Source organism: Prunus dulcis, chromosome 4 (assembly GCF_902201215.1).
Source record: "Prunus dulcis chromosome 4, ALMONDv2, whole genome shotgun sequence".
NCBI lineage: Eukaryota > Viridiplantae > Streptophyta > Magnoliopsida > Rosales > Rosaceae > Prunus > Prunus dulcis.
This window is the reverse complement of record NC_047653.1, coordinates 17,649,242-17,673,519: the sequence shown is the minus strand read 5'-3', so window position 1 is coordinate 17,673,519 and position 24,278 is coordinate 17,649,242. Positions and strand designations below refer to the sequence as shown.

Sequence of the window (24,278 nt, the reverse complement as noted above, 5' to 3'; positions counted from 1 at the left end):
ATGCATCAAAACACACCATCCCCAACGCTTCATTTTATATCAATATAACAGCCAATAACCACAATTAAACAATATTAAAATCTCAAAATTAAAGCACTATAAACGTACCTTTCAAATGTTCAGAGAGTAATGCACCCTAAAACAAATGTCCAAACACTACCAAAACTCGTTATACAGCCTCAACCGCGCATTTAAGATCAACCTTAGTCCCTGGGACTTAACGTGGACCCGCCACCTTAGAAAAGTCCTAAGGCTCTTCCATTACTTTCCAAAGGACGGGACGGTCTCAAAAGAGCCGTGGTCAACGGTTTGGTCAAATTTTTCATTTTTGGTCAATGGGCCCGCAGGGCCCACAACCTCCTATTTCAAATACGAAAGTTCCTAGAGGTCCAACATGGTCTACTGAACACGTCTTGAAAGTTTAGTCTCAATCGAACTGTCAGATTGCTCTGAATCGCATGATCGGACGGTCACAAGTTTACCAAACCTTAGAATCATTGATTCGGAGTATTCGGGACTTCGATTCTAGATTCATAGGTTCCTACACAATCCTAGAGGTAAAGAGAACAACATACTTAGAATTGGAGCCAATCCAATGGTCCGAACATATCGAACCAGGATATCGCCTAATAGGCATAAATCCGTTCGACTGTCATGCAATAACCAAATTCGAATCCGAGCATATCATTGCGCTCGGGACGACATGGGGTGTTAGATATATGCCCTAGAAGCCAATATAAAATGGATAATTCTAATAAAATAATATATAATAATCAAAAGGGCAAGAACATTGATTTATATACATAACGTACACAAAATAACAAGTCCATGGATTAAGATATAAATGGAAAGTGGTCTAAAGAAGTTATATATACAAGACCTTTCCTTACATATAAATATCGTATCCTAAAATGTTTCTGGACATAGGATCACCAATTGGAATGGTGACCGCAAAGACTGGTACACATTAAAGACTGGTACACATTATGTCTGCTCAATTGGGAGGATGATTAGTCTCAAGTCATTCGTGTAGAGATACTGAGAGTAGGTGCTCTATAGAAGATGAAGTCCACTGAACACGATTTACTCTAGAATTCTTGTATGGAAGTCTTACTCACAAGTGTCAAACAAAGAATTCTAAATTGTGATAATGCAAATTAATCCTTAGACTTGAGACATCACAGTTGTCTTGTGTATATGTTGTTTCTCTTTGAGAGCACTATACGGTCGTATCAAAATGATGTGACTTAAAGGTGTTCCTCAGGATTCTCAGCGTGTATGCAGAGACAGGTGAATGTACAACAAAGAATCTCTACTCTTAGTAACAAGAGAGAATACTCTAAAGATATGATTCGTGAATCTTTGGCCAAACCATTGGATGGAAATTGAAACAAGAACATTTGGAATTTCATCAAATTGAATCATATAATCTAGACATGTCATATTAGGGATTTTGACACAAGTTTACCATATCCCAAGAATATGACATAGAGTATTGAATTAGAGAATGATCAAATTGCATTGTAATCACAAACTGACTAGGTTCTCTAAATGAATTCTTTTTAGCTTAGGTAGCCATGACATACTGCTAGGTGTCACTTATGGCTTGTGGAAGCCCTGTAAGGACTAACCATAATTAGCTTTCACCAATAGGAAGAATTGTATGGAGGGATACAATTCACACTTGATTCAGAATAAATCATTCATACCTACTTCCTCGCTAATTAGAACCTATGATCGCACACTGAAAAGAAATCGATTGAGAAATTATGAAGAGATTGAATGATTTTGTGATTGGGTCAAAGTCAATTTGAAAGTCAAAGGTCAAAGTCAAAAGTCAAAGGTCAAAAGTCAAATGGTTGACCTGACACTTGATACGGTCAACTAAGGATGACCTGGACTAATACTCGTTAGACAAGTGAGTGATTGAATTAGTCAAGTCACTAGAGTAACAAAATTGATTAGATTAATTTAATTATTCAATTAAAGTTATGAAACTTTAATTAAATGTCCCATATGATTTGGAAATTCAAAAGGGATTTGACCATATGGACTTAGGCACATATGTGACACATTATAGGATTAATGTGTTGGACCAAGATAGCAAAAGATGACACACAAAGGAGGGAGGGGGTGTGTGTGTGGCTATACTAGGGTTTGGGGGCATTTTTGTCACTCTTGTGACATTTTTGATCCTATAAGTGTCTAGCTATGGAATCCTATCATCCTGGGGTTTTCAAGTTGGTGAAATTGGAAGAGAGAAAACATCAAGCTCTCTCTCCCTAACCCCTTCAATCTATCACATCAAGTGAGGGTTCTAGCACCACTCTTCACTTGTTATCTACTCATTCTCTCATCCCATTCAATCCTTGGTGAAGAGTAGCTTTGGGGAGGTGCATATCTTTGTACCTATTTGGAGAGCTACAAGGTGGAGAATCAACATCAAAGGGAGAGCCAACAACAAAGGGACCACTTCCTCTACTTGAACACCATTCTTGGTTTCAAGATTCGCTCCAAGGGTATGAACATCTTATCTTTCTCTCAAATAGAATTTAGAGAGTCTTTGGTGCACACTGTCATAGACTTATAAAGATTGGGACCAAATGAGACTTGCGTGAATCCCTAGTTTATTTAATGCTTCCACTCTTACTTTGATTTCATATTAGATATGGCTTGCTAGGTGATTTATAATCTCAACACTACTACAAAAAGTGTAGAACAAAATACCGTTGTTGTGTTTAGAAAGACGATGTTAACATAAAACCGTCGTGGATAAGTAGCATAAACACCTAAAAAATAGAGATCCGCTTGGGTATTTTTAAAACACGATGCATCGAACAAAAAAAGCAACGTCTTATTAAAAAGGTTTTCTTCGGACTTAAACTCTGACCCCAAAAAAAACTATAGCAGGTATGAAACCACCGACGTAAAAGTTAAGACGACGGTCTACCAAAACAGTCGTCTCATAAATAAACACAACCAGCTGCTCTTAATCAGCGTCGTATAATTTAAACGGAATTATCAATTGTAGATCGTGATGAGAAGATCAAACTTTATACCTAGGTCAAAAGCATGTAGAAGTTACTCTCTTCTCTTGGGGTCATGTTAGATAATGCTTGATAAAGCAACGAGCTTGGCCAGCTTGGGCATGTGAAATTAAAAAACGTTACAAGTTCACCGTGCCACATGCCCAATTATACTCTTGCTTGGCATGACATGAATATCAAACCTTGCGCACGCACCACAAGTCGAATGAGGATAATATAATAAATTAATAGTTTTCTAAAAATTAAATAATAATAAAAAAAGAACATATGTCCTTTTTTTCTTTTTCTTTTTTAAAGAAAGCGATAGATTGTATTTATAATTCTTGCCTAAAGCCCATGACACAAGGAACAATACAAATAAACCACATAGGATTAATACAAATACGGAAGCACGGTAACTACAAATGATTAATCCAAATAATACAAATGAGTCCACCGGTAACAGTAAACGCACAAGGTGTACCTTCACTCATAGCCACACATGGCCTAAAGAAAGATGAGCCTAGGAAAACCAGATGTATACCTCAGTGCACCAAACTACAACTACAACCCCTTTAAGTCTCACAAGTGCAAATACAAGTGGAGATTGCAAACACGCAACAAACTTAGAAGGAGTTGATGCACTTATAACAACAACAACAAAAAGAATTGCAACACAAAACAACTAAATAAGAGCCAATCTGCTACCACGTTGTCACCAAGACAGCCAAACAACCACCACCAAAATTAGCCAAGACGGAGGAGGGTCTAGAGGGGATAGGCAAGTAGTAGAGATGGAGAGGAGAGGGTAAGAAGGGGAGGGAGGGGAGGAGGAGAGAGATGAAAGCCACCGAGCCCAAGGGGGAAGACTCAAACAGGTTATATCGTCAACATAAATCCTATTTTTATGAAATACAATTATTCATTTTCTCTTTCTTATCGTTAAAATTTAAAAATAAAATGGCAAGAGTAAAGTCAACAATTAATATTCAAACTAAAAGAGCAAATAACTTAAACGAATGATGCCACCAATGAAGACTAGAAAAAGTCAGGACCTTGACTTAGAAAGGGAATAAATATGGTACAAATAATATTGTTGATGACTTGAACAAAACGAGCAAGGGTGTGCAGGAAGTGTGGTGCAACTTTTCTCTGTTGTAGCGGTAGTTTCGTCGTTCCTTCCCATTATCTAATGGGCCACCTCTATGTTTTTCTCAAGGTGGACGGGGTTGTGTTGTGTTTTGAATGACGCGCCTGCTTTGGCCTTCGGACTTGGCATTTGAACTAAAGTCTCAACCACCCTTCTCTCAAATATTTGATTACATGATACTGCGAACTCAAGCTAATTAATAGTGCAGTTTCCTGATAATTGTTAATGTAAGGGAGAAATCTTTCAAGAAACTAAAAACAAAAATATAACTCATCACCTGTCAACACTTAGCAAATGGTAAAATAATAGTCAGTACAATAACAGTGGAGTCCAGATTTTTTTTTTTTTTTTTCCTTCCAAACGGTGTTTTCAGTGTCTTTTGTTATGAAAGGGATATTTGCTAATTTTTATGATAACAAGTTTCTCATATTGTCTGCTAAAAGAACATGTATAATCTATATACTTGACTTTTCATATAGATACATGATACATCTTTTCTTTTCCTTTTTTTCCAAAGTGAAACTTACACACACGGGTATCATGAGGTTTGAATTCAGAACAACTTAGGAGCACACCAAAAGTCTGAGCTAATTTAACTAACATCCCATTGGTAGATACATGGTATCTTGCTGAAATAAATTTGTTCACACTCCATTTGTCTTCTTCTAGACTAAGGTTCGAAGAGGTGCATGTACATCTCACAATACAAGAGCCATTTTTTTTTTTCAACGTCTTATTACAACTTTCTTCACTCTCATGGGTCATGGACATCTCTTATGATAGTATTAATGGTAGTTTGGTGAGCACACTTACTACATACTTACGATAGTAACTCTCTCACCAGTTCCAAAAGCAGGTGTCAATCGACCAAAACTTCAAAGGCATAGGACCACCTTGCATGTTTCTCTCTCTACATTTTCTGCAATTTGTTGGCAAATTTATTCACTCCCATATGGAATATTTTACTCCAGGAACAAATATATTCATGTAGCGACCGCCTTTTTATATCACTCCGGCCAGTCACCTTAGCTATATATGCTAGCTAGACCGCCTTCTTTCCTTTCTCTGCCGTTCTGTTTATATAAAACAAAATTTGTAATTGGATATTTGCTATCTATGGAGATAGAAGAGCATAATAATGGTGTTTGTGTGGATTCAGAGAGGAATTTATCAGCTGGTGGAAGAGAAGATATTATTGGTCATCTTCATCATCTTGGCATGTATTTGGTGTGGGAAGATCTGAGTGTTGTGCTTCCAAACTTTGGGAATGGGCACAGCAGAAGACTGCTTGATGGACTGAGCGGGTTTGCTGAGCCTGGTAGGATCATGGCTATTATGGGTCCTTCTGGCTCTGGCAAATCAACCCTTCTTGATTCTTTGGCAGGTTTGTGTTTCATGTTTGTTTGGGTTTCTATATATTTATATGTTTCAATCACATGAACAAGTTGATCAGTTTCAAAAGAAAAAGAAAAAAAATTCAACACTTCTGGGTTCTAATTGGTTTAAGAAATAGTTGTCTTCTTGATTCATTTGCAAAGTTATGATCTTATCATTTAGCAGAAGAAGTAGATATATATAGTTTGAGCTGTGCATGTGTATATGTAATAATCAAGGTTGAGAATTCAAATTAGCTCCCATTAAGGGTTAAATGAGTTTTCTTGGTAAAATGTTTTGCCTCTTAAGAAGGTTTTCTTGCACGAGCAGATGAAGGCTATGCCCTGTTTGGTATCTTACTTAATAATCAAGGTTGAGAATTCAAATTAGCCCCCATTAAGAGTTAAATGAGTTTTCTTGGTAAAATGTTTTGCCTCTTAAGAAGGTTTTCTTGCATGAACAGATGAAGGCTATGCCCTGTTTGGTATCTTACTCAAAAAAGTAAATTCAAAAACTATAATTCGTTTTAAAAATATGAGTTTTCAAATAGTATTTTAAGATCTAAAAACTTGTTTGGTATTGAACTCCAAACTATTTTTAAGATCTAAAAAAATTGAAACTAAAATCCGAAAATTAGAAACCCTAGATTCCAAAATTGAAATTAACAAAAGAAAAGGAGAGAGGGAGGAGAGAGAGAGAGAGAGAGAGAGAGAGAGAGAGAGAGAGAGAGAGAGAGAGAGAAAACTATAAAACCTCACTTTTTTTGTTTTTAATAATGGGAATGTTTTTTAGTTTTTCTTAGGTTTGAATTTTTAAAAATAGACCTACTAAACGGGATTTTATAGCTTTGGACTTCAAATCTATATTTGAGGTTATAAAATTGGATCCAAGTTGGATACCAAACAAGCCCTCTTCTGTCACATGATTTTTGTTTTATCTACAGTGCACCAATTTTCAGTTTACAAAATTTTAAATATCAACTTATGTGATAGTGCCTTTATTTTTATTTATGTTAATATTTTTAGATAGCATATAGTAGTTCATGGGCTAATATACGAGAAGAACTTACATGTAATGGGGATGACACGATATTCCAAGCCTACCACACATTGTCATGTCAGAAAGTTGCATTGTCATGTCGGAAAGTTCAAACACATGACAATAGGTGGTTGACTCGAATAGCGCCACAATGGTATTTCTGATATAGATAAGTTTTTCTCATAATATACCAAATATGGATAAATGGAGTTTGTTAAGGGTTAGTAAATTGGGGAGGTTGGTTGTTAAATAATGACCGATGACCATTTAACATAGGATTGGCATTTCAAACCTGAGAGCACAGAATATGTGCACTATTAATTCTCTGCTCTTGACTTAAAGTGCACGTTCTGCCTGTCTGTTACATTGATAACATTTTAAAGCCAAAGAAAGAGACAGCAATCTGTTGCATTATTATATCATCTTGTTTCAAATGAACACATTGTGGAGAAAATCTTGTTACGAATGTTCGTGTCACGTGGTAGTGTAGAATGATAAATTGATTGAGTTCAATGTATTCAAATTTGATGACTAGTTTTTATTTTTAAACACATGTAATTTTAACTGAACTATTTTACCACTAAAATATTTTTACTGGTGTTGAGAGATGTATAAATGGAGCATGAAAGATCTAAAATTGGCCGTTCCATTATCATGCACTAGGCATACAGGACAGGACCACTCAGAAACTTTGGGGGCACCCACATGATAGTTTTTAAGTCTTGTCTTCACTGTTTAGGACCTTATTTCTTTGGTGCAGATACAATGAATGACACAGCTAAAAAAGTCATTTCCATAGTTGAATATTTCTTTAACTCCCACAAAGCCTCAACTACTCTTCTAGGTAAGGAGGTGGGATGTCCATACCCCAAGCCTAATTACATATAAACACTAATAGTGTGTTTACTAATCAAGAATTGGAATTCGAATCAGAAATTGAATTCCAATTATGAAGGATTCTTGTATTACTTCATATTAAAGAATTAAAAAGTAAGTGAGGCCCACACAAAATTAGGAATTGAATTCCTGATTTTAGAGGAATTCAATTCTCGAGTGGGAGGTGGTATTCTAATTCATGGAGAACTAACCCATTAGGAATTCATCTTTTTATCCATTATTTCCTCACACAATTTTAAAAGTTCCAAATTTGTCATCTACTTTAACCCAACAACGATGACATTTTAGTAATTAGCACTACTCCTACCTCAATTCTATATGGTTTAGTAAACAACTTCAATAGGAATTCGGAATCTAACTCTCTTCAATCCATATGTTGTAAACAACTTCAATAGGAATCTAGAATCTAATTCTCCTCAATCCAACTCCTCCTCAATTCAATTCAATTCAATTTATCCTCAATTCAATTCCTCCTAATCCAATCACGAATTAGTAAACATTGTTGGCGTGACTTGTGGACCATTGATTTACTTTCCTTTCACACAAAGAATTCCTATTATAATTGTAATTGATTTCCTTTAATTCATGATTTCCTACTCTAAATAGAAATATGAAATTATTATTTACTTGCCAAAGTTCTTTTGTATTATAAATATGACCTTCTACAAGGAGAAAAATACATAGAAAATTCCCACAAACAAATATTCTCATATTAGGTTTCATATTTTAGCATGGTATCAGAGCGGCACACTAAGGAGATTCTTGGTCGTGGTACTAAGAGAGGGGGGGCTATATTATGTAGATGACTTCAGTCCCGGCATGCCTAACAGTGTGACGCATCTCTTTGATAGCAAACAAAAGCAAATCTGGTTATGGCACTGTCGATTGGGACATCCGTCTTTTAGTTATATGAAGCATCTTATACCAGATTTATTCTCAGGTTTCAAGGACTCTGACTTCACATTAACACTTGTATTTTGGCCAAAAGTCATCATGTGCCTTATCCGTTGAGTACGAACAAGTGTACTACTCCGTTTAAGTTAATTCACTCTTATGTCTGGGGGACCTTCACCTATCACTGCTCCTTCTGGCATTCGGTGGTTTGTCACATTCGTAGATGATTGTACACAGATGACATGGCTTTATTTGCTGAAGAATAAAAATGAAGTGTTTTTCTGTTTTCAGTTCTTCCACAAACAGATGAAAACTCAATTCAATGCTCAAATACAGATTCTTCGCTCAGACAATGGTGGATAATTTGTCAATCATGACTTTCAGGCTTACTTCCAACAACATGGAATTATCCATGAGACGACTTATCCTCAGACACCACAACAAAATGGTGTTGCTGAACGAAAGAATCGACATCTTCTTGAAACTGCCTGAGCACTTATGATTGGCGCTCATGTTCCTCGCCATCACTGGGATGATGCTATTGTCACCGCAGTTCACCTGATAAACTGCATGCCTTTTAGTGTATTGACCTTTAAAGCTCTCTTACAAGTGCTTGTGCAACACGGGTCCCTGCCCTCTGTTTTTGTACTCACACCAATCTTTGGATGTGTGGCCTTCGTTCATATCCACAAAAATCAACGTAGCAAACTTGATCCCTATGCGCTTCGTTGTGTTTTTATGGGTTATGCCACTCATTAGAAAGGCTACCACTATTATCACCCTCCTACCCGATGTACTTATGTCACTTTGGATGTGACCTTTCTGGAATCTGAGATGTTCTTTCATGATCCATCATCCAATTCTACGCTTCAGGGGGAGATACGAAGTGAAAAACAGAATTGGACCAACTTGAAAAACGAAGAAATTCACCTATGTACAGAAACGATCGATCATCCCGAGTTTGGAGCACGAGATTGCTCTCTGCTTAAAAGTGATCAATTCCTCATTCACAGTAATCAATTGTCTGACCCGCCTGACCTCAGCGAAGATATTTCTAATCCGAGTCCCATACCTACAGACAATACAAAACAACGAGATGAAGACCCCCTTCTAACTCAATAGTACCAAAGGACCAATCTCCTGAGAATATCCTTGAGGTAACTACTCCTACTACACTTGTGAATTTAGAGGATAAATCTATTGGTCACCAATTACCTTTCAGGAAAAATCGTGGGAAGCCACCAAACAATTATTTACCTGATATTGGCAAGACATCAAAGTATCAAATTGCGAATCATGTATCCACTGAGAAACTATCTAAACCTCTCAAGGCCTTTGTGCATCAGTTATCTACTATTCATATCCCAACCAAGGTTGCTGAAGCATTGGAAGATCCTAAGTGGGTTTAAGCTATAAAGGAAGAGATGAAAGCTCTTGAGAAGAATCAGACTTGGACACTGGAAACTTTACCACAAGCAAAAAGACTGTCGGATGTAGATGGGTGTTTACCATAAAACACAACACTGATTGATCTATCGAGCGATACAAGGCAAGACTTGTGGCGAAAGGGTATACACAGACTTATGGTGTAGATTATGAAGAAACATTTGCACCAATTGCAAAATTGAACACACTCAGAGTCTTACTGTCCCTCACAGCTAATTTGGACTGGCCACTACACCAATTTGATGTAAAGAATGCTTTCCTACATGGAGAACACACAGAAGAGGTGTATATGGATATTCCTCCTGGATATAATACTACTCAGACTGGAACAGTATGCAAATTAGGAAAGGTGTGGTATGAACTGAAACAATCACCATCTGCATGGTTTAGGCGGTTCACCATGGCAATGAAGAACAATGGTTTTCAGAGTAACTCAGATCATACTCTATTCTTGAAACATCATAAAGGGAAGGTAACAGCTTTAATAATTTATGTTGACGACATGATTATTACTGGGAATGATAAACATGAAATATCTCAGCTACAAGACTATTTGGCTACTAAATTTGAGATGAAGAATCTAGGTAGACTCAAATATTTCTTGGGGATTGAGGTGGCCCGATCACAACAAGGCATATTTCTCTCTCAACGAAAATATGTCTTGGACTTGTTGACAGACACAGGAATGCTAGATTGCAAACTTGTAGACACTCCTATTGTTCATAATCATCATCTTGGAGAATACCCGGATCAAGTTCCAACTAACAAAGAAAGATATGGGAAGATTGATCTACTTGTCTCATACTCGGCCTGATATTGCTTATGCGGTGAGCGTCGTCAGTCAATTTATGCATTCTCCGAGTGAAGACCACATGAATGCAGTTCTTTGAATACTTAGATATTTGAAGTCTGCACCTGGAAATGGACTTATGTTCTCAAAACATGGTCATTTGAATATTGATGGTTACACAGATGCAAATTGGGCAAGAAGTATAACAAATAGGAAATCCACATCTGGTTACTTCACATTCGTGAGAGGTAATTTGGTTACATGGAGGAGAAAGAAACAAAAGGTGACCGCCTTATCCAGTGCAGAAGCCGAGTTCAAAGGTATGACCAAAGGAATTTGCGAACTCATTTGGTTAAAGAGGTTGCTTACTGAACTTGGGTATAGACCTACATCTATAATGAATCTCTTTTGTGACAATAAGGCTGCAATAGCTATTGTCCATAATCCAGTTCAACATGATCGCACCAAACATGTTGAGGTAGATCGACACTATATCAAACAGAAGCTTGAAGCTAAAGTGATTTATTTTCTTTCATAAAGTCGGAGGATCAATTGGCAGATATTTTGACAAATGCGATTTCCAGTAAAGCATTCCACAATTCATTGAATCAGTTGGGCATTGGCAACATCTATGCACCAACATAAAGGGGGTGTTGGCCTGACTTGTGGACCATTGACTTACTTTCCTTTCACACAAAGAATTCCTATTATAATTGTAATTGATTTACTTTAATTCCTAATTTCCTACTGTAAATAGAAATATGAATTTATTATTTACTTGCCCATTAAAGTTCCTTTGCATTATAAATATGACCTCCTACAGGGAGAAGAATACACAGAAAATTTCCACAAAGAAATATTCTCATATTAGGTTTCATATTTTAGGAAACATGCCATAAGAGCATCTTGGAGATGCTAAATTTAAGGTCACATTTTTAGCATGTAGAAAAAATAGCAGAGATTCACTCCAACCGAAATGTTAAATTCTATGTGGAATTAGGATTTAGGGTTAAAATCTATAATGGTAGTTGCCCCAAAAAAATATATATGAAGAAGAATTTCTGTATTGGTAATGTCTTACTATTGTTTTTTTTTTTTTTTTTTTTAAATCCAAAATGTCTTGCTAATGTTTAAATTTTATAGTTTATAAAACTTGAATTTTGCAACTTGACAGGTAGACTTTCAACAAATGTTGTCATGACTGGAAATGTACTCGTGAATGGAAAGAAGAGGAGACTGGATTATGGTGTTGCTGTAAGTACTTCCATATTCTTGCAAGTGCACCCCCCACCCCCCACCACCCCGCCCCCAGTGTTTTTCATATGACTTAAATGTTAAAATGGTCCCTGTGTTTTATTTCATAGGCCAATTTAGTCCCTGTGTTATCAATTTGGCCAATTTGGTCATTGTGTTTGTATATGTTAGTCAATGTGATCTATTCCTTTAAAAATATATAATTAATTATAAAAAAACTGTAATTGATTATAAAATTTTAAACTCAAACTGAAAATGGAATATATTTCTTTTAAATTTCACCTTTCTCAATTTCGCGCACACACCTCAACCACCTCCCAAACCCAGCCACCCTCACCACCACCACTCCAACCCCAAAACCATAGCCACCCTCACCACCATTCCAACCCCACCTAAACTACAACAACTCTCTCTCTCTCTCTCTCTCTCTCTCTCTCTCTCTGTGACAAATCATGAAGATCATCATAGCCAGTCACCGTAAGCTTGACGGCTCTACTACCAATTGATCATCTTGGCTGCAGCAAAAGTCGACGACGTTCAGACTAATGGATCGGAGAGGAGAGAGATGAAGGGTAGAGTATGAGAAAATCTTAAACATAAGATAGAAGAAAATTTGCAGCAAGAAAAGAGTAGGCATCAATTCTACTAAGAACCCTTTTTTTTTCTTCCTACAGGAATCGAGACCATTGGAGGTTGAGGTTGTGTGGGTTTTAATCATTTTAGCATTATTATTATTTGAGTTTAAATCTTTATAATTAATTACAAATTTTTAAATTAATTTTAAATGTTCTTTTTTTAGGTTTTAACATAATTTTGACGGAAATGATCAAATTTGTTAACAGATACAAAAACAGGGACTAAATTGGCCAAATTAATAACACAATGACTAAATTGGCCGATAAGATAAAACACAGGGACCATTTCAACATTTAAGCCTTTTCATATTTTACAACATTTAATGTGCACATAATGTCAGTTTCTAGCAATACATATTAATGTGCACATTTAATATGAATTAAATTTTTTACCACCCCTCTATGTAAAATTTCAGGCTTATGTGACCCAAGAGAATACACTATTGGGAACCCTAACAGTAAAAGAAACCATAACTTACTCAGCTCATTTGAGGCTTCCAACTATTTTGACCAAAGAAGAGGTAAATGGCATTGTGGATGCAACAATTACAGAAATGGGTCTGCAAGATTGTGCTGACAGGCTAATTGGAAATTGGCATTTGAGAGGCATAAGTGGTGGGGAGAAGAAGAGACTGAGCATTGCCCTTGAAATTCTTACAAAGCCCAAGCTGTTGTTTTTGGATGAGCCTACAAGTGGCCTTGACAGTGCCTCAGCTTTCTTTGTTGTTCAAACTCTCAGATATATTGCTCTTGATGGCAGAACTGTAATCTCCTCCATTCATCAGCCCAGCAGTGAAGTCTTTGCTCTCTTTGATGATCTTGTTCTGCTTTCTGGTGGTTTAACAATTTTTTCTGGACAAGCAAATATGGCTCTAGAGGTACAACAACAATATATCAAACCATTAACAAACATATAAAGATTTCATGGTTCAAATTTTGAACACTTCTGGATATAACTTTCCATGTTTCATCTACATAGATTTCTTGTTCTTAGTCAAGCTGAAATACTTTTTTTCAAATTATGTCAAAATAAACTCAATGGCAAAATTCTTTTGGAACGCATAGCTTACTTCATGCACAAGTATACTAATATGAAAGTGTCAAAGTTTCCAAGTTTTAGAGAGAGTTTGAAGCTAGTTGTGCTGATTCTTTTATTTTTATTTTTTTACAGTTCTTTGCCAGAGCAGGAGTTCCATGTCCAAGTCAAAGAAACCCTTCTGATCACTTTCTTCGTTGTATCAATTCGGACTTTGACAGAGTAACAATGAATGACTCTCAAAGAATTCGTGTACGTAAATTGTATAACTATACGGGTACATATGTTTTGCTTAATTGCTCTTCCATTATAATTGATAATCTTTTTGTACTGAACATGGTTCTAGCTCATAAATTTATGTCCAATCTCCCCTTTTATCTACCATCTTGCAATATTTGAAGCCTTGGTATTCACTTGATAATATACCTTCTTTGTTTTCAAATACAGGACATCCCAAAATCATCAGATCCTTTAATGAACTTAGCAACAGCAGAGATACAAGCAATGCTTGTTGAGAAGTACAAGAGCTCTGAATATGCAACAAGGACGAGGGCTAGGATCCGAGAGATCTCATCCATGGTAAGGATGTAAGGATAGTTTAGGTTTTGAACTTTACATGACACTTTCTGTCACTTTAAGGGAAGATCAATTTTGTGTACATTTTATTTACAAAAGTCAAAAACTTGTTTTACAGGAAGGACCCATGATAGAAAAAAGGAGTGGGAGCCAAGCAACATGGTGGAAGCAACTCTCAACATTAACAAAGAGATCTTTTCTGAATATGTCAAGGGACATGGGGTATTACTGGGTAAGAATCATCATCTATCTGCTGTTATCTGTCTGCGTTGGTACGATATTCTTCAATCTGGGAACAGATCTCAATTCAATCTTGGCAAGAGGAGCTTGTGCTGGATTCATTTCTGGTTTCATGACTTTCCTGTCCATTGGAGGCTTCCCATCCTTCCTTGAAGAAATGAAAGTAAAAATCACTACTCGGTTTTTGTGAGCATGAAAATAACTGATTTTAAAATAAGTAGATTGAAATTCGAAACTCAGAGTTTTTTGTATAACAGGTTTTTCATAAAGAAAGGCTCAATGGGCATTATGGGATTGCTGTGTTCATTTTGTCAAATTTCCTCTCTTCTTTCCCATTCTTGGCTGTGATGTCGATTGCAACTGCCAGTATAACTTACTACATGGTGGAATTTCATTCTCAATTTCCTCGTTTCGTATTCATGTGCCTCGATCTTCTCAGTGCCATTGCAGCAGTAGAGAGCTCCATGATGATTATAGCTTCTCTTGTTCCCAACTACTTGATGGGAGTAATAGTTGGAGCAGGATACTTAGTAAGAACAACTGCATATAATTTTTGCCGAGCTTCTCTCATTCATCTTCATCTTAAGTTTACTTAAGGTTCTATTTATCACTAACTACCATGCTTATTTAGGGAATCATGATGATGACTGCCGGATTTTTCCGCTTGCCTCCTGACATTCCCAAACCGGTTTGGCGGTATCCAATTTCATACGTAAATTATGGTGCATGGGCATTACAGGTACCAGGCAAAACATATTTTAGTTTTTAACTAGCAAAAGTTTACCCTTCTTTGCAAGAATACCAGTTTTTGTTACTTCCCAAGAATTGTCAAAAATTTGGGTGCAGAAATCGGCACCATGCTAAGAATTTTTCTTGCTACGACCGGTTGTGCCTAAGAATTCCAAACCGGAGTTCTTGAGAAGTTTCTCAAAGCTGTTATTGTTGAAAAGAAAGGGTAAACTTTTGCTAGCTTTGGTAACAACTCTACATATATATCAGCCAAAACCGAGTACAATCACTTTTAACAATTTGAACTTACCACTGTTATACTGGCTTATGCAGGGAGAGTACAAGAACGCATTGGTTGGCCGAGAATTTGATTCTCGTGAACCAAATGGCCCAAAGCTGAAAGGGGATTATATCCTTACAACTATTGCCGGAATTAATCTGGATCACTCGAAGTGGTGGGACTTGGCTGCTGTTGTTGCCATTCTTGTATCTTTCAGAATCATCTTTTTCATCATCCTTAAGCTCAAAGAGAGAGCTTCGCCTTATTTCCGGACATATTATGCCAAGCATACACTGAAGCATCTCAAGAAGCGGCCTTCATTCAGGAAAGAAGCTCCTTTTCCTTCCAAGAGGCACCAACCTCTCCACCCTCTGGCTTTTCAAGAGGGCCTCAACTCTCCACTGCACTAGAAGCAACAACAGAAACAACCCACAGTTTTTTTTCTTCAGCAAATCTTGCAAATACGGCTTCCATCAACTATGTAATTTCCTTGCATTATTCTGCACTCTGATATGGTGCAGATTGACTAGTGTGCATGAGAGTATTAGGGATACTGAGCCCTATGCAGCATAACAAAACAAGAGCAGTAAAAGTTTTATCATCAGAATCTCAATGAAATAAATGTTTGACATGAGGAAGAATGGGACTTACAAGGTGCCAATTAAAGATTTCTAACATTTCAGAACTGCTCAGGATGGACAAATTTCCAAAATTAAAATGATAACTTAGCAAATGAATAGATTTGAAGTATGAAGCTTTAACTGTAAATGCAAACACGGCTTTTGATAAGTAGGCATCATAATAGTCTCTCACCCACCCGGGTAACCCCCACTGATAGTGGCATAGATGCTTCTCCTCTGTGCACACAGAACTTCATCAAACAGTAAACATCATGTTGTAAAGATTCAGAATTGGACAACTATATTTATCTCCATCGAAGGACACGTCAAGACCCAATAATAATGAAAGGGGCCAAGTTGTTAATCTCAAATTAGAGATAAATGATGAAAGTAGAGAGGCAGTGTCCCCAGTGAGAACATACAGTCTATACAGAGTGATCTGCAGGACTCTGTAATTCAAAATGTGGTCCAGGAGACTACTTGAGAACTGGATGATTTTTGTTCATCTCCATTGGAGGTATATACCGAACTTGCAAGGCAAAATTAACTAAACTAGGGACAATGATTCCAAAATCAAGCGAATTTCATGGTGATTACAAATTACAATCAATTAAAGCTAAATTTAAGTAAACCATACATGTACAAAACTTTGAAAAGGCATAACATGAGAACAACAATAAAACACAAGACTTGTATGGTTCAACCGTGCACTTATATGTTTTAACATAATCCTTCTATGCTCCAATAGTATGCAAATCAGCCTACAAAAGAAACAGAAATATCTACATACTTTCGAGTTTAAAGACCAACCATGTTCTTCACAGTTAAACTTCAGGGTGATTCAAAATACTTTTGGATAAAATACATAATTGGATTATGCATTTGTGTTTGGGAAAATTTCTAATTATAAGAAATCAGATCTCTTAATTTAGGGAATGCGCTGATTAGCAGCCTACACTCAGGACACTCCCCTAAAGCTGGAGAGTAAATATCAATATTCCCCACTTTCTGTTAATAGAGCTGAAAGCATGCTTAAGAGTTTTATGAAAAAAAATTGGTCAGCAAGATAGTGAGACGAGAACCAAGAAGAGATCCAAGCAAAGAACAGAGACGAGATCTGAGTGAGACAGTAACCCAGAAGAGATCTGAGCAAGACAAGAACCCATCGAGAAAACTGAATGATACATATATATATTGGATAGTAACAAGAGATAAGTTGTCCCCCGTTGTCCCCCTTTTTGCTCTTCACCTTCTTCATTTCTTTTTCTCCAACTAGCCCCTTAAATCAAGATCAACTTACCAGGGTGTAAACAGACTTTAAGCACCACATAATTCAAATAGAGATGCAGCATACAAGGACCTAAAAGGCAACTGGATCACCAATCGTAAAACTTAGGATGTGCTTGTCACAAACCATTCTTAGAAAATGACCGAGAAAACCTAAAATACTTCTCCCTTCCTGTTTATTTAGTTGAAGATAGCCAAGGAGGCTCTTCAACCCAAATCCTAGATTCAGAGAAATAAAGTGTAAATCTTTTGATCTAATGGGCAGCAATTTTAGCTAAGCGTGATCAATATGATTCCAGAAAACCTAGCCACTAAATATTCCTCTCTGTTCTGTAGCAAATGTACATGACTTCCTTGACATCTGTTTCAAGAATCGATAAATGGAATCCATATCCAGAGCTAAACGCAATCCTGATATTACGTTACACCTATAAGGTCTCTAGTTTTTGGTGTAAGATTTCAAGAAATTTTCCGCACCATGGCCACCACAAGCTCATCACCATCCTCTTGTGTATCACCACACCCAAGCTTGTCCACCACTTCACATCATGTGATCCATCAAAATTAGTTTTGTAGAAATGTAGTAGGGCTGCCTCCCATACTTGCCAGTCCCTTACTCCTCATTATAGCTTGATATACGTTGATCATGGGTTGTCTAAGTCTAAAGTCAGGAAACTAAAGCATGATCTCATCTCCTAACTCTAACCTAGACAACCTGAAGAACTAGATGAAGCCAGGCAAATCTCATGTATCGACTCTACCTCTAGTTTTTAAGCTCTTGAGTCTTCAAGTAACCCCATGGGCTGTCTTCATTGTTGCGCCTTCTCGAATCTCCTATTCGTGATGTCTTCATTTAAGCACAATACAAACATAATGTCATGAAATATGCCAACCTAGTATCAACAACAAAATGTTAGATGTGACCCTTTTACTTTTTACATAAGGCATCATATTGAAACCCCTAGAGTTTATATATTTGTTCAATATCTGTTATGCAATAACCTATTTTGAGTGGTCAAAAGATTAACAATAGATACAGAAAAAGTAAAAGGGTCCCAAGTCATTCTTAAATCACTATTAGTCTAGGCATAACCCTCAGTGTACCTTTGGATCTAGTCCATCATTTTAGTTGCCTCTACAATACAGTTGAAGTCTACCAATTCTAACAAAGTGCTCATGGGCCAACAAGATACGAACCTCCTGTCACAAGAGGAAATTTCCAATTAGATAATAAGTTAGCCACAAAAGAAACCACCCCTGCTAAGATCTAAACTACAATAATAAAAAGACACCACAATATGCTATGGCCAAAAACAAAAAAAGATGGACAAGAGGTCATTATAAGTTCTGATTACCTTAACGCTCAACAACTCTATGTGCATTGAGCAGTATATAATTGTTGCAAATTGTTTCTTATAATTGGTATAATTGACTTTAAAGAATGTCTGTCCAGGTGTGTGTGTGTGTGTGTGTGTGTGTGTGTGTGTGTGTGCGGGCACGCCCAAGTTTGTCTCTGTGTGTGTGTGCGTGAGAGAGAGAGACAGAGAGAGAGAGGTCACATTGACGTATGCACTTCCAGTTTAGCTCCCCAGGACCAGAAGAGAAAAATATGAGCACGTTCAAGAATCCATCTCTTATCAACCAAAAAGGATCAGTGACTGGCACTAACCAATCCCAAGTTCAGAACAGAAGCAGAAAATCCGAGATGGAGCATTCTAGGAAATATGCTAGGTACTACAACAGTAAAGTTAAAGTTGGAAGAAAGTAAAATTCCTAAACAGAAAGCAAAGAAATAAAATAATAACAAAAAACCATAGACAAGGCATAATTCTGAAACAGGTAGCTAAGTCCTTGAGAATCTGGAAATAAGTGTATCCATTCAACCAATGCAAAAGTATGTAGAATCTAAAGCTTAATAACAGTAATTATAATGAACTTACATGAGACAAATGCACAAGCACAAAGAACCAGAGATATTTATCACTCAGAATAATCAGGACAATATCAGGCCATGCAATATCATTCTATTTTCCATCAGAACTTGTCAGATAAAGGTCAAGAATACAGCGCTTGTCAATTCATTTTTAATTATACTCTTAGCACAATCCAAATTACAAAGGGAAGTTAAACTCATATCATTCTCCCAAATCCATGAAGGTTTCCTTTTCTTGTTTTTTGTTGGCTTTAGGCAACTCCAGAACACTTAATAGTATGGTTGAATTGGACTGCTTGCTGGCTATTGTTTCTTCTCATCGGAGACTCCATTTTCAACTCGGTTTTCAAACGCATGATAAGGAACTTCAACCATGGGCTGGGGCTCTGGACGTCCACCAAAGTCTTCTGGAAAGAATTCAAATTCAGGACCAAAGTTGAACTTGACCACACAATTTGGTTGATGGGGAAGGGTATACATTGAAGCAGCAGGATAGTAACGGCCACCATATAGATCCTTAAAAGCAACTCCTTGGCATACCCCGTTTTTGAAGAAGGATATCTCACTTCCTGCACAACAAATCAATAATCACTCCAATGTTACCCTTCCAACAAAACATAGGTTATTATACCTTAGCAATCTAACTTTACAGAATGAGAATATAAGCATTCTTTTAGTTGAACAGAAGTTCAAAAATGCTAATAGAACCCTGAAAAGGCAACAATTAAATAGCAAGATGATGCAAGAGGCAGCACGGAAGGGGCAGCATTTTGAATTACAACAAACCCAATAAGTCAAAGATGCTCCCAAATGAAATGTACATGTGGCATGCTTATATCCAAAAGCAATTATACTATTGCACACAATATAAGGCTACCAATGAGTTGATAAACCAAAATAAGTAGGACTTGTAATGGAATTGGTTGGAAACAGCCTATCAAAATTCTGTACTTCTAATCTCGAGAAAAAAAATTAATTAACAAGTTGGTGAAAAGGAAGCATTTTTCAACCATCAAAGCCATTAATCAACCGTGCTCTCAGATACAAAGCAATTGTATTTTTTGCACACAATAGAGGCCGGCATTTAGTTGATAAACACAGGATAGATAATAAGCGGTGGTTCTGAAATGGGGGTAGGAAAACCCCACTCAAATTCCCTAGTTTTAATCTTGGAAAAGAAAATACAGAATACAGATATCTTCAACTTCATAATAGCTGAAGCTTTTCAATTGTCATTAAATGGTAGACTATGGCAGCCTGGATGCAAAAACTCAACATCCTGTCTTACACAAAAATTAATATCCTGTGTCATTCAAGTAGAATATGTCCTTCACTATTCTAATTATATTGTAACTGGATTGCACATCCCAAGAGTCAATGCCTGCATGGTTTGTAAGTATCTTATAAACTTAAAATAATCCTAATGTAGTGGAGACTCTCAAAGCCTATAATACCGCTTAGTCAAAACTCCCAACTCTAAAGGGGGTAGACTCATGCATTGCAGTTCAACCCCACATCTGCAGAGTCAATTGTTGAAATTCAAGATCCAAATTCCTCATTAATAAATTTTCCCCTTACCTAGTTTTTAACTCACGCTATGACTTCTTGAACAAGGAAGGAGAGAAGAAGGGGGGGTGAGATTAAGATTCATAACTAATTTGGCTAAATACTGATATATGAGCAATAATTTCATCACCTTCAGGAGACTGGCCGGATGCCAAAAGGCACTAAGATCACTTCTCCCAATATGTAGAGGCTTCTCTCTCTTCTTCACAAGCACACGAATCTATAAATTCTCTCTCATGAATTTCTTTACAATCACATTTCTCAACCTTTGCTATAAACTTTTATAGTCTATCTCACAAAATAAAACAAACTCAGAATTGCTGTGCATTCTCTTGGCTAATGTGTTCCCCTGAATTTTGATACCCATGAGATGTTAATAGAATTCAGAATTGCAGGTTTATGGCTAGAAAAGTCATTCTGAAATAGAGATGTAATAAAGACTTCAAGTGAAAGCATTGTCCTTTCAGCCTCTACAAGCCTCGCTTGAATAGCTCTTCAGTTGTTTTGATTATGTTTTTGTTTGAATAGATGTTAATAGGTCTCTCTTTAAGTTAAAGAATGTTTTATCCTATGTTGAGTGAGGTCTATCTTCTATTGACTACTGGTCCACTTTGATTGTACCTCTCAGAAAAAGACCTTCATTCTGTTTCCTATCAAACAAACAGCTGTTCAGTTTAACACATTCACAATGCCTGCCAGCATTTCATATCCATATTCACAGAGAAAGAGTGCCATAGTGGTTGAATTGTGTAAGCATATTCATATCCATATTCATAAAATGAAACAAGAAGGTAGATTCAAGAAACACAATGAAACTACAATAATTTTCACACCAAACACAATTACAACCACGAAAGCAATGAAACTAAACACTTGAAAAACATAAACATTACACAAACCAAACAACCACTCACCAGGCACAACTTTAGGAGGATCCTCTTTCGTGTCGGGGGCGCAAGCATATCGCTGCCCCTTATACCAAACTAAGTGAGGCGGTTTCGGGGCATACGACCCCCCATCCGGCAAATTTATATAAAACCCAATAACATCACCTTCCTTATACCCTTCCTCACCATACTTCTCCCTCAAAGCCTTATGCACCTTACTCCCATCAATGTCCCTATACCCAAAACTATTCCCATCATACCCAACTGGAGCCTGCAAGTCCCCTTTCTCAGTGGACCACCCCAGCCTAGTGTGCCCACTCTCTCCCAAATTCACCACCTTTATTTCAAAATACCAAGCACCTTCAACAACTCCCCTAGTGGCCCTAACCATTCTATACCCTTTTGTACTGCCAGCACTCATTCTGTCCTCACTCACCTCGACTTTTTCTGCCTTGTAGACCTTGGAAAGGCAGATTGTCATGTCCGGGGTGTCGTCGGTTTTATCCGGGAACCGCGTCACCGGAGTGATCAAAACGGTGTCGTCTGCAGGGGCATTGTGGTTGTTGTTGTTATTGGCCTTGCTCTTCTTTTTCCCCTTTCGGGTCGACTTGGTGACCCATACATTGTTGTTCTTCTTCTTCGATTTCTTGGAATTCTGGGCGGTTGGGGCCGGGAGGGCGACTCCGTTGGAGCTAGGTTGGGGCAATGGGGTTTGATCTTGGTCTGAAGAGAGCTGGATCGTGAGGGAAGAGAGCTGCTTCTGCTTCTTGGGAGGTGGGTCTTCGTCGTCGTTGTCGTTTTCATTGTCGTTGTCGTTTTCTTGGGATTTCAAGGACTCGGAGAGGTCTTCGGAGGCTTCAGTTTCGGTTTTGTTGCCGTTTTGCAGGTCGTTGGATTGTGGGTTAATGGGGTCGGCGTCGGGCTCGTCGGTGGTGGGTTCGCTTGGGTCAATGGCTTCGCTTGGTTCAATGGGTTGTTCGGTTGTTGTGATTGTGGCGGTGGCGGTGGTGGTGGGTTTCGATTCTTCGTCTTCTTCGTCGTCTTCGTCTCTGTAGCCTTGGAGGTTGTCCATGGCTTGGGGAAGAGAGAGAGAGAGAGAGAGAGAGAGAGATTGGATTTTATTAAAACAGAGTTTCAAAAGGGTTCAAATGTGATTTGGAGGTGGAAAATTTGAAATGGTGAAGAAAGAGTGGGTTGAAGTGGGTTCTGTCGATAACGCAGGTTTCTTGAGTTTCTCTTTACGGGGAGTTGAACTTGACTAGAGAGAGAGTTTAATCTGGGATTTGGAGAGTAGTTTTTGTAATGTCTCAAAGGCAAATATGGAATTGAGTTGGGCTATGAATTTTAGCCCCAAAGAAGAGACGCCTGGGCTTGAGGAGCACTGCTAGATGAATTACGATTGGGCTACAAACTGTTGACGAATCTTGCTGGCGAAATTCTACGATGAGGGTTGGTTTGGTATGTCAGACAGTACTGACTAATTTATGTTGGATAATATTAATCTGTTTCAAAGAGTACTGACTGTTTATTCATAATATTATAAGGCATTTGGTGTTGTTCTGGATAAATAGCTTCACTAAGTTATACTATGTTTGATGATGTTCCGAATAACATCAGAGCAGACTATTATTTTTATAAAAAAAATTGATAATTTAAGTGGAAATTGAAATTTAAATGACATGAATTTTTTTTTGGTAAGATTCATATGACAATATTTGTTTTTCAATTGTTTTTGCATATAACCCATTATCATAATTGTAGTATCTCATAAAAATTCCAACATACTCGCATACGTTAATAAAAACAGTACCAAATAATGTATAATTCAAAGTGATCACATACTAAGGTCCCGTTTGGGATTGCCTTTTTTTTGCCAAAAACCTGCTTCACTTTAAAGTTAAAGCAGTTTAAAGTGTTTGGTAAAAATAAAATATCCAAATTATTTTAAAAGCAGTGGCCTTTTAACAGCAGCTTTTAAAAGCAGACTTAGGGTTACTTTTCAAAGCTGCTTTCAAAAGAAGCAAGGATGAACCTTTAATGAATTTTTTTAATTCCCAAAATACCATTGTTCATTTTTAAAAATGACACCACCTCCACTTCCACATCCAACTCCATCACTTACACCACCACATTCACTACCTCCACAACCACAACCACTGCCACCATCACCACCACCATCACATCCTCCTTCTCATTCTTCGCCTCCACCACCTCCTCCACCTCCACCTCCACCTCCACCTCCACCACCACCACAACCACCACCTCCTCCAAAACCACCACATCCATCATAACCTCCCACCTTCACCACCACCACCACCACCACAACACCCCAACAACAACCACCACCTCCCCCACCACCACCACCACCTCCTCCAAAACCTCCACATCCACCACCTCCACAACCAACTCCATCACCACCACCATGCTACCACTGTGACCACCACCACCACTTCCATAACAGCCATCCCCACCACCACCACTACCACAACCACCAACTCCACCTTTATCACCACCACCACTACCACCATATGATTAGTACATAACACGTTCAACATCATGTCTATTTTAGTCATTATTTACAGTTACAACAATTTTATATTAAAATTTACCAAACGGTTTT

General features: G+C 37.5%; 2 protein-coding genes across 3 annotated transcripts; one reads left to right on the top strand and one right to left on the bottom strand.

Annotated features, from left to right (window-relative positions):
* Positions 1-5,000: 5,000 nt before the first annotated feature.
* Positions 5,001-16,028, top strand: LOC117624065 (ABC transporter G family member 15-like). Of its 2 annotated transcripts, XR_004585281.1 has the most exons (10): positions 5,001-5,560; positions 11,790-11,869; positions 12,921-13,382; positions 13,676-13,792; positions 13,988-14,119; positions 14,235-14,519; positions 14,614-14,886; positions 14,988-15,095; positions 15,203-15,311; positions 15,419-15,534. XR_004585281.1 is itself a non-coding variant. In XM_034355189.1 (9 exons), exons 1-9 carry the CDS (start codon positions 5,212-5,214, stop codon positions 15,773-15,775), a joined length of 2,163 nt encoding a protein of 720 aa, XP_034211080.1. In that variant the 5' UTR covers positions 5,006-5,211; the 3' UTR covers positions 15,776-16,028. The 2 variants fall into 2 exon arrangements, 1 of the variants encoding a protein (XP_034211080.1); XM_034355189.1 differs by lacking the exon at positions 15,203-15,311 and having other exon boundaries at positions 5,006-5,560; positions 15,419-16,028.
* Positions 16,029-19,213: 3,185 nt separating this feature from the next.
* LOC117624066 (protein TRAUCO) lies at positions 19,214-23,043 on the bottom strand. Its single transcript, XM_034355190.1, has 2 exons — positions 21,686-23,043; positions 19,214-19,774 (listed from the first exon to the last, which is right to left on the bottom strand). The coding sequence occupies exons 1-2, from the start codon at positions 22,728-22,730 to the stop codon at positions 19,509-19,511; spliced, it is 1,311 nt and encodes a 436-aa protein (XP_034211081.1). The 5' UTR covers positions 22,731-23,043; the 3' UTR covers positions 19,214-19,508.
* Between the last annotated feature and the right edge of the window lie 1,235 nt (positions 23,044-24,278).